The sequence below is a fragment of the Rhinoderma darwinii genome, chromosome 4, assembly GCF_050947455.1.
Source record: "Rhinoderma darwinii isolate aRhiDar2 chromosome 4, aRhiDar2.hap1, whole genome shotgun sequence".
Taxonomy (NCBI): Eukaryota; Metazoa; Chordata; class Amphibia; order Anura; family Rhinodermatidae; genus Rhinoderma; species Rhinoderma darwinii.
The window spans coordinates 87159156-87170722 of NC_134690.1; the positions used below are offsets into that span (position 1 = coordinate 87159156).

The 11567-nt window shown below is 41.1% G+C and overlaps 1 protein-coding gene across 4 annotated transcripts in view; it reads right to left on the reverse strand.

The window, feature by feature from the left end:
- Positions 1-923: 923 nt before the first annotated feature.
- Positions 924-11567, reverse strand: part of ATG16L1 (autophagy related 16 like 1) — a 58250-nt gene continuing 47606 nt past the window's right edge. For all 4 annotated transcript variants that reach the window (XM_075861309.1, XM_075861308.1, XM_075861307.1 and 1 more), the window contains 7 exons: positions 10432-10503; positions 9978-10098; positions 9598-9703; positions 8619-8768; positions 8284-8331; positions 5753-5854; positions 924-5244 (listed from right to left, as the gene is read on the reverse strand). In XM_075861309.1, the coding sequence (XP_075717424.1) occupies positions 5151-5244; positions 5753-5854; positions 8284-8331; positions 8619-8768; positions 9598-9703; positions 9978-10098; positions 10432-10503 (693 nt within the window). In that variant the 3' untranslated portion in view covers positions 924-5150. The remainder of the gene's footprint in view (positions 5245-5752; positions 5855-8283; positions 8332-8618; positions 8769-9597; positions 9704-9977; positions 10099-10431; positions 10504-11567) is intronic.

Consider the following 11567-nt stretch of genomic DNA (forward strand, 5'->3'; position numbering starts at 1 on the left):
CAAGCATTGAGGAAACAATGAATTCAAAGGGTGCATCAAACCATTTTACAGGAGAATATAAGGGCAGCATTGGGTGACGTAACAAGACACTAACACAAAGCACACAAGTAAATCAACTAAAGAATGGTTGAAAAAGAAGCTCTGTGTTTTGCAATGTCAAACTCCCGACCTTAACCCTATTGAGATGCTGTAGCAGGACCTGAAAGGGCAGCGCATGCAAGACATTCCAGATATATTGATGAACTGAAACACATTGGCAGGGAGGAATGGTCCAAAATTTATCAACGTTGTCCAAATCTTATCTGCCACTACCAGAAACATTTGGCGGAAGTGATTCCTGCTAAAAGGGGAATCTACAGGTTATTAAAGTCAAGGATTCACTTTCTTTTTCACCCTTCACTGTGCATGTTTACTCAATTTGCGGAATAAAAGACATGAACAGTACAACTGTTCATAAGTTATTCGTTTAGCAAGATTGTGTGTCTAGAATTGTGACTTAGATAAAAATCAGACATTTTATTAGTAATCAATGCTCAAAATTCTGGTAACTCTACAGGGTGTACTTACTTTTTCTTGCACATAAATATCTAGATCAATGTACTCGGAGTCAACAGCCAAACGTCCAATGTTGTGTTTAGAGAGAAGTGCAGGGAACCACAGACCGTCATGTCATCTGCGACACAAGAAATCCCGTGATATCATTACATAGTCACTGGTTTCCATGAACTTTGCTGGAATAAAGTCGTCGCTGCCACTGTTAATCTGCAAGTCTATTATTTTTTTTTCCCACATCTACTCTAGATTGTTCGATAATACCTACTGGAATGAACGTTGCTCTGACATGTTTTTATCTGCTGCTACATTATAGCCAATTCTGAAAGTAAACTTAAAAATGCAGAATGAAGAAATTGTTAAACTCAGAGTGAGGACAGAATGTCAAGTTTATTTACAAGGTTGGTTGTTCAAACCAAAAGACCAGAATAAATAAAAACACAAGCAGCATGACACAGAGGGACCAGAACACAGCGGACTCCTCTTTAAAAGAAGGACTGTAGACATACCATGGGGGCGGGGGGTTACATGTTGAATTACAAAGCAAGCGGCCCGCAACACACGCTCCTGTTTTATTTGTGAAGGAATGTACAATGCAATAGCCTAATATTTGCTGCAATAACACAATGACCTTCTAAACAATTGGTAGCATGCTCAGAAGATACATCCCGCCCCCGTGCAGCCATATTTTATGGTGAAAGTGCAGCTTCTTTATCTCTTTTAAAGCGATGTAATGCAGTTTCTGTTAAACAGTGGAAGGCAGTTTTAGAATAAATTACTTTTACAGCAGAAATACAGTACAAAGTCATCCATTTAAAACAGGACATAAATTGTGTCGTGTCCTCATTGGCTGGATCCACACAAGCGCATAAAGTTTCCAGGCAGGAGCCGTGTATTCACGGCCAAAGACTGGATATGTTCCCGATAAAGGCGGTTTTGGGAAACGCTCTTCTGATCTCATAGGACGTGATCCGATCCGGTTCTAAATATATACGGCTCCGGCATGTTGCCATAATACGTTTGTATGAAACCATTCTTATAGATAATGTGTGGAGGAATTGCTTTTTGGTTATTTTAGCCCTCTGATTTGATGCCAGTTTTAAATGGGTGACTGGTCCTATCCTATCTTACCCGAAATTCATAAAAATAGCAGCTTGAATGAGAAAGGAGAAAAGTCCTAATAATCTGACTTTGCTCAACCAGTTCTTTGATAATAGTATGTCTAAATACCTACATCAAGAAAACAAAGTGCATTGAATAAAGGCTCCCTGAATAGATAACAGGTGCAATATATACTCTTCCAAGTAGACATTTACCAATACACTATGGCAGCTTGGCGACCCACACCTATATCAAGAACACGTGTCACCCAATCCCTAATTTGGCTGGTGTGGTGGCCACTGGCTGCAGATTCCAGATTGGGACCAGTGAAGAGAAAGCCGGGCATGTGAGCAACTCTCTATTCTGTTCAATGTGAGTTACGGAAACAGCCAAGGATATTTCCGTAACTCCCATGCCTACAAAATGGAGAGCTGTGTGCATGCGCTGCCCTCTCTCCACTATTACCTGTCTGGAATTGGCAGCCAGTGGCCACCGCACCAGCCGACGCAGTAGTTGGGTGACCCCCGTTCTCGATATAGGTGCGGGTCCCAGAGCTGGAACACGCATCTATCAGACATTTATGGCATATCCTGTGGATATGCCATAACTGTCTAAGATGGGAAATCCCCTTTAATGGGCCGGTTACATTTTAAAAATCCCATACATATTGCTGGTGCTTAAAACACAGCAAACAAACGAGGATCTCAAATACACCAACTTCCATAGTGTACTTACCTGAATAGTCTGTGGCCTATATATAAGTAAATCCCTCGTGTGAGTGTCCTATACTCGTGTATTTTGTCATGGTGGAACATTACGACAAAGAATTCTGGATATCACTATCAAGCACAGGACTGATAAAGGGAACCTGTCACCAGCATTTCACCCATTAAACCAGCAATACCTGGTGGAAGAGGTTGAAAAATCATTTGTATGCAACCCATAATTATCTTCTAAGTCGGCTCTGTACCTTTAGTATTCAGTTTAGTGTTCCCGTACCGTATGCTAATGAGCATAAAAGTCATATCTCCATTCCTCAAGCCTTTGAGTTAACCTCGCCTCCTTAATTTTGAGTCACAGCTCCTTGCCTCTCTCCAGCACATGTGAAATCCAGCGCTTGCGCATCAATGTCCTGTTCTGGTGCGTGCGCACAAAAGGGACACAATAGCGGCGCATGCACAGTAACTAGATTTGCGGCCCGGACGAAGCAGGGAATGGTATTAGACCATACATGACGGGCGCATGCGCGAAAAGTCATAAAAAGATTTTGGCATTCAGGGCGGGTGAGTTTTCAGCGGTGGGCGAACAGAAGAGTAACAAACGAGACTGCCGGATTACCATAAAAGGCGCGAAATGCTTGGAGACCGTTATTTACAGTCGGAAGAGGAGAGGGGATAATGGCAATGAACTTTTGACAGCAGCGGCCAGCGAGGTGTGAGGAGAGTTCAATAGGTGAGACGCTGGTGACAGATTCCCTTTAACTAGCAAACATTTAAATGGGAGTCAATAAAACAAAAAAAATGTATAAAAGCTCCATATTACCAAAGCCATTTTCTATAGTCTATGGGGCCCTAATGTACCTATGTATGCATCCAATGTCATACACAGGCATATGGTCATTTTCAATGTCAGATTATGTGGCATGTTCCATTGGACGCAGTATTGCTAAACTAGAATAACCTAGAATCATTCATACTAGAGGTGAATATCTCCCTCTTATGGCACCGTATTGAAGCGCCTTATTATGGCGGCACATAAACTGGCTTCGGCTCTGCCCTGTGCATGAGGGTTAAAGCAAGACATTTCAATCATAACATGTACGAGCGATCTGCAAGAAAGGTGTATACGAATTGAAGGTGGGAAACATAAGTGGCTACCTTTTAAAAACGACAGATAAGTTCCTCAATGCATTCCTAGGGGAAGGGACTTCAGAGCGATATGTGAACCTGAATTTTTTGTTTCTTTTCATAGGAGCCATAAATGAAATAACAGCTCAGTTAACATTTGTTTTGTAGCAGATCTCATGACTTGGGTTACAGGTTTCATTTATTTTTACTGAAAAGAATTGCGCAGCATGCTTTGGTATCCTGGCCATCAAACAGAATAGAGAATACAAAAAAACTGTACGAACAGACGAGTTACTAGATTTTTTTTCCCACTCTGCCACATAAAAAGTGCAACACAAGTTAAAAAGAAAATTGCCACATACAAACTTATTTGACAGCTATTCTCTGTTCATAAGGCGGCCTCAAGCACACAGCATCGTACCCTGTCGTATGGGTCTGTGCACGATGCATTGCTGTGTGCATGAGTTTTAATAGTTGACAATTGAAAGGGGTTGGAAGGAACTAGACTAGAGGGTTTACATCATACTGATGCACCATTGTGCCATTCATTAGGCTCAGCATAGCCCATACAGCCTGGTATTGTGATGGCAGCAGTACAACAACCAGGTTCCTTAAAGGTTGAGAGAGGTTGTGAGGATCTTACTATTAAACTTATAGTGGCTGGAAAAATTGCTGAAGTGGATGTGCCCTGCATGTATGAATCCAACCTAGCGAGAGGATACAGGGATTTATTTTGGAAGTATCCTATTTTGGGCTGCTCGTCAATTTTCAGGTCTCCCTGTAGATTTAGTCTAAAACACAACACTGTATCTGCAGGTCAGGGTAGAAGTTGCAGGACCCATGGCTATGGTCAATAGGAAATAAAGTATTAAACCTTTCCCGGAGTGCTATGTCAATGTCCTAACTACTACAGGATCTGTGAGGTTGTGTGGATGCCGGATTAAGTCGAATTTTTCACGCGTATCTAAAGTGCCTTTATGCAGATATTTATATGGCAAACTATAAATTAAAAACATGTTCTTATGGTGTATTGCAATAAAATATCAAGCACATTATTAGCTTATCTGCTAATCAAAACCCACAGTCGCATGTATCCATAGAGAAGACATTCACAACTTGAAACCAATTTCCCAATCCGTTCTAAAATAGTTACATTTTCCATAAAAATCCCAGGGATCTCTTATGAAAACTGGCGCAAAAGTAAATTGAAGGAGCTGCATATCTTCCTACACCAACCAATCCGATTATAGAAGATAAAAAGCTGGAATCTGATTGGACTATAAGCCAGATCTACACTTTCTGCACGATTCTTGAACATACCTCCCCATGAAAACTTCAATCAAGGATGAAAAAAAGTTTGTAAAATTCTGGATATATTATAATATATGACTTCATTTAACAATCTTTATAGATCTTTATATAGAAGGTGTCATAAATGTTGTCATTTTAAAGCAATTTCAAGTTCCTTCACTTCACAGCGATGAGTCCCCTGCAGGGCTTTGTGCACAATCACATGGTCTGCAATCTGTTAAACAAGGCTTCTGGGTAGAGTCCATATCTCTTTGTACAATTGTGTACTGTTACCAACAAATGAAATAGCAGAGAGCCATTTGTCACCAGTGTAGGCTTTGTCTTTGGGTGAGAAACCACTCAAAAGTCAGACCATAATACTCCTTTGCTTCCTTTGTCCACACTTACTACGTAGGCACCAGAGGGAGACCAGGCCACAGCATTAATAGAGGAGCTGTAGAGAAGAGAAGCATGAGCAATGCAATCCATGAAATATTGGCAGGATGCTTACACATGGGAATCAATGTGTACCGAATTAAAAAGGTTAATATGAATACTAGACAATATATTGCTGCACAAAAGACAATGGGGATATTTAACAACTTTTCTATGTCAGCTTCCTGGCGTGCAAAAGTTGGAATGTCTCAGTCGCAAAAATTGTGACGTTTGTGCCGTTTCCACCACTTTCTAAAAAAGCAGATGGAGCTTAGCGGAAGGGATGGCGCTACTTGCGGCCCAACACATTTACTATAATTTACACTAGAAACCGGCTGGCGTAGATTTCACCCAGTGGCGCAGAAACAACAGAACATGCAACCAATTTATTAAGAGGCGTGCACCTCTTAATAAATTAGTTGAATTTTGCGCTAGCTTGTTTCCTATCAAGGATGGCGTATGAAACGCGTGTCTTAATAAATTACCCCAATATGTCTAATATGAACCCAAATTACATTCAGTCTTACCAATGCTGCTTGCCAAGAATCTTTTCCACTTTCCCGGTCATCACATTCCAGAAATATAGAGTCCCCTCTGCTGACCCCGCTGCCACATATCTACCATCAGGGCTGTACAAAAATATGAAGAGAAGATGACTATTTTGGTATATAGGCGGAATTATCATCTACAGTGAAGGAAATAAGTATTTGATCCCTTGCTGATTTTGTAAGTTTGCCCACTGTCATAGACATGAATAGTCTAGAATTTTTAGGCTAGGTTAATTTTACCAGTGAGAGATGGATTATATAAAAAACAGAAAATCACATTGTCAAAATTATATATATTGATTTGCATTGTGCACAGAGAAATAAGTATTTGATCCCTTTGGCAAACAAGACTTAATACTTGGTGGCAAAACCCTTGTTGGCAAGCACAGCAGTCAGACGTTTTTTGTAGTTGATGATGAGGTTTGCACACATGTTAGATGGAATTTTGGCCCACTCCTCTTTGCAGATCATCTGTAAATAATTAAGATTTCGAAGCTGTCGCTTGGCAACTCGGATCTTCAGCTCCCTCCATAAGTTTTCGATGGGATTAAGGTCTGGAGACTGGCTAGGCCACTCCATGACCTTAATGTGCTTCTTTTTGAGCCACTCCTTTGTTGCCTTGGCTGTATGTTTCGGGTCATTGTCGTGCTCGAAGACCCAGCCACGAGCCATTTTTAATGTCCTGGTGGAGGGAAGGAGGTTGTCACTCAGGATTTGACGGTACATTGCTCCATCCATTCTCCCATTGATGCGGTGAAGTAGTCCTGTGCCCTTAGCAGAGAAACACCCCCAAAACATAATGTTTCCACCTCCATGCTTGACAGTGGGGACGGTGTTCTTTGGGTCATAGGCATCATTTCTCTTCCTCCAAACACGGCGAGTTGAGTTAATGCCAAAGAGCTACATTTTAGTCTCATCTGACCACAGCACCTTCTCCCAATCACTCTCAGAATCATCCAGATGTTCATTTGCAAACTTCAGACGGGCCTGTACATGTGCCTTCTTGAGCAGGGGGACCTTGCGGGCACTGCAGGATTTTAATCCATTACGGCGTAATGTGTTACCAATGGTTTTCTTGGTGACTGTGGTCCCAGCTGCCTCAGGATCAAGGATACCCCACGAGGTGAGATTTTGCATGGAGCCCCAGATCGATGTCGATTGACAGTCATTTTGTATGTCTTCCATTTTCTTACTATTGCACCAACAGTTGTCTCCTTCTCACCCAGCGTCTTACTTATGGTTTTGTAGCCCATTCCAGCCTTGTGCAGGTCTACGATCTTGTCCCTGACATCCTTAGAAAGCTCTTTGGTCTTGCCCATGTTGTAGAGGTTAGAGTCAGACTGATTAATTGAGTCTGTGGACAGGAGTCTTTTATACAGGTGACCATGTAAGACAGCTGTCTTTAATGCAGGCACCAAGTTGATTTGGAGCATGTAACTGGTCTGGAGGAGGCTGAACTCTTAATGGTTGGTAGGGGATCAAATACTTATTTCTCTGTGCACAATGCAAATAAATATATATAATTTTGACTATGTGATTTTCAGTTTTTTTTTTTAATATAATCTATCTCTCACTGGTAAAATTAACCTAGCCTAAAAATTTCTAGACTGTTCATGTCTTTGACAGTGGGCAAACTTACAAAATCAGCAAGGGATCAAATACTTATTTCCTTAACTGTATCAAAAATATTCAAGCTTTTAGATTTAATGTTTTTTTCCGGCCACGGGACCGTTTTTCATAACGATGAGGATAGGCCATCAGATTATGATCGGCGGTGGTCCAAAACCCACAACGATCAGCTGTTCCGGCTGCCTCCAGGAACCAAATGTTATGCACTATATGCAGTGTTCGGTATCGGAAGATGACGACTCCATACACTGCATAGCGGCCGTACTGCAGAACTGCTGCTCTGCTACTATTCACTTGAATAGGAGCAGAGCTGTAGTACTGCAGCACGACCGCTATACGGTGACCGGAGCCATCTGCTTCCGGCATGAATGTCTGGCGCCCGGAGGCAACCAGGGCAGCTGATCCGTGAGGGGTCCAGAAGACGGACCCCCACCGATCATATACGGATGACCTATCCTGTGGATAGGTCATCAGTATGAAAAACGGTTCCATGGCCGGACAACCTCATTAAGTTTGAGCCAAATTATTTCTGGAGAGGACGTCCCTCCAAAGCGATACCCAACTATTGTGTCCTTATCTGGGGCTATATGGGCAATTTGTGTTCATTGCCCACATAAATCCAACCCTCCATATAGGCAGGATTGCATGAAGTTGATGTAGAGATATTTTGTGGTGGGAGTGCCCCAGCATCTTGCAAGGACTGAACCCATAGACTCTTTAACTAGGTGTGTAGTTTCCATGAAGTGTCCATATATGAGGTTAAAATCCCATTTACAGTAAAAACTTTAACCATGCAATTTTTACATAAAGAAGGATGTTTGAAGACAAATGTTAACCGCCCTATTCCTCCACATCTGTTCTTAATTTGATGAAATGCTTACCTAAAAATGACTCTAGTCCAATCAGATCCACACTTGAAACCCTGAGCACTAAAAAGCAAAGATGAAATTTAGTATATAAAAAAAATATATACATTTGAAAAAAAACAAACAGTAAAGTGTCTTCTGCATGAGATAAAGACATTTTTCTAAGGCCAGACAATTTAAAAGGTGATCACAACCCCTGCAGGGAACAATTATTTCTGCAAGCATTAATGCATACAAGATCGATCCTTACATAGGATATTAGTCACAGCCTCACAAATAACGTGGCTCATTATAAAAAAAAGCAGACCAATGTGTTAAACAGATGGGGCCAATGATTCTCTCCAACTCGCCTAAAAGTCTGTTTCACTGCATTGGCACGCAAATCTATGATCTTGATCAGGTCGTCTCGAGAGCAACTGAGCAGCTCCGTCCTCTCAGGGTTCAAATCCAGAGCTGTGATTCTACCTTGTAACTCCAGCTCCCGTACTATGCACTCTGTTCTAATGAGTTAATAAAAATAAATTTTAATAATATGAACCATGGCACTATTGATATAATGCCAACCTATGCCACAGCACTTTACAATCAAGGTAAGCAGTAAACATACAAAATAACAGAAATCACACCGAGAAAAGGATAGAGGACTCTGCTGGTTAGGCCACATTCAAACATGGCAGCTTTTCAGTGCAATAAACGGGAATGGGGTTTTCAAAAACATATGTTGTGGAATTTTCAGCTTCAGATTTAAGGGCTTGCCGTGGATTTCACCCTAGGCAATGTAAAAACATGAAATCTCAGGCAGGTAACTGAAAAAAAAAGTTTTTTTCATAGGCAAGATTTATATAAAAAAATAAATACAATTTAAAACCGTTTGAATGCGTTTTTTCTGCTTTTTCGCCTGCGATCATTGAATCTATTCAACAACCTCTGGCTAAAAAAAAAAAACCCTCAGAAACTAGCGCCACGTGTGATTGACGGTTTTCCCCCCGCGAGTGGCCGACAGCCGCCTGGAAAAAAAAAAGCACCTCTGCCTCCCATTGAAATCAAAGGGGGCGAATTCAGAAGTTTTTCGGCACGGATTCCAACACGGTCTCTACATCAAAACCAGTGACAAAAAAACGGTGTGAACTGACAGTTTACCATATAGAGGAGCTTGCAAGTTAACTATATAAACGATAAAAATATTTTTCATATGTTCCAAAGAAAAGTGCCATGGCCACTTCATTTTAGCAGTCAGCGGGAAATAAAGTTCTCAGACCTCCCAAAGACACATTCTTACACCTCTCGGACATGTCAGAAATAGAAAGTTGCCAAGAGTATCCCACATACCTAATATCCCAAAAACGTATCTTTTTGTCAAAGTGCCCACTCATCACACATTGTTCAGTACAGACAATGTCATTGCAGCTGGAACCAGCAAATACAGTCTTGATACCTGGAGTCCAAGAAAAAAGATTATATAAATGAGTATACATACACAAACGCAATCTTAAATGTAAAGTGCACAAGACGCCCATAATAAGTTACACTAGTAGGAAGAGTATTACCTAATGGCCCAAGGGAGCAGAATCCGCATCCATAAACTTTGTGGCAATGCAGATTGCAGAAGATGAAGCTGTATTTTTTAGGTCTATTGAAGCATCTTTTTAAATATTTTTCTATTAAAGTTATTTTCTAAAAAAAAAACATTGATATTCGAAAATACTTACACACTTTGTTACGCAGATCCCAGAGTTTCAATGTACGGTCGTGACTTCCTGACACAATTCGAGCATTGTCCAGTAAGAATTTAGCAGACAAAACCTTTCCACTGTGTCCCGTCAGTGTATGCTATGTGAATAAAGATAATAAAATGTAATACAAGCAGCACGGACCCACATAAAAAAAAAAAAAACATGAAAAACTTGGCCTATTTCTTGTTTTTTCTTCCCCAATTACAGAGGCTCTACTCTCCAAATACAACTCTCGAGAGGCACAGTAACCAATACAAGAAAATCCCCATCAGATTCTCTCATCACAGGATAGTTTTTGTTAACACTGTTTTGGCACAGCTACCAGCAGAGTATGAATTCTCAAAGTATGTTCATCTAAAAGTCCGGCCGGGTGTCATGGAGTCACTGTGGTATACAATCTAAAAATAAATAACTAAATAAATGGTCTTACCCGAAGGCGGTAATCATCAACGGTCCAGATCCTGCTTGCGAAATCATTTGATGCAGCCAAAAGGTAGGAACCCTAGAAGACACGAAACACACCCCTACTGTGATTGGATGCTCACCGCACGTCAGTCTCTCCCAGTCTAGTTAAAAAAAACATTTCCAAAATCACTAGTGTGTGCGCGTTTCGAATGTGTCAAAAAATGCGCCACAATTTGGCGCATTACATTCTAGAACAGATGTTTGTACCTCTTTAGACACTAAAAGTTCTGAAAAGGGAATGTGGCTTAGTAGATAAGGGGTGTGTCCTAAAATGTGCCAAATTGCCCAAAGTTCTGGCCCAAAATTCACAAAAAGGAGAAGAAAAGTGTCTAAAAATTCTAGCTAGATGCATCAAATTTATCTTCCAGCATGCACCACGGATAAATATAGTACATCTAAAAGCTTACACAGCTCAGTAAACCTCCCCCACTATGTGCAATCTGTACTTACACATCACACCTTTTACAGAGGTCACCTGAATCCCGACTCATAGGTGTAGACGTGTCACCAATGTCTGGAGCAACGGTCAACGCTCATGTAACCATCTATGCAACTGCTAGAGCCATATATACCAGAAGTGAAAGGAGGAAGGATCGCAGAGAGGTTTCTAGAATATGTTAAAAACGGCTCGGAGAAAAGTCACTTTCACACGGCAGCATTTCGGACAGTATTTTCCATCAGTATTTGGAAGCCAAAACCAGGATGGATCCAAAACACAGAAGAGATGAAAATCTTTCCATCATACTATTTTCCTGTGTGTAGGTTACATTCTTAGTCCCTGTTCACACAAATTTTTCAGGCAGAAAAAAAAAAAAATCTGCCTCAGAATTCCTTCCGGAATCTCGAGGCAGATTTTGAACTGCCTGTACGTATTTTTTCACTCAGCGGTTTTTTCGTCCGCAGCCATTGAAGCGAATGCAAGGACCGCGAGCAAAAAAAAACAAAACAGGCAAACGCTCAGGAACTAGCGCTGCAGGTCTTTTCTACCTCCCACTGATTTCAAATGGAGGTCAAAGGCGGAATCCACGTCAAGAAAGGACATAACGCGTTTTTTCCGCAAGCGACCAAAAGATGGCCAAGAAAAAAAAAACACCTCTGCTT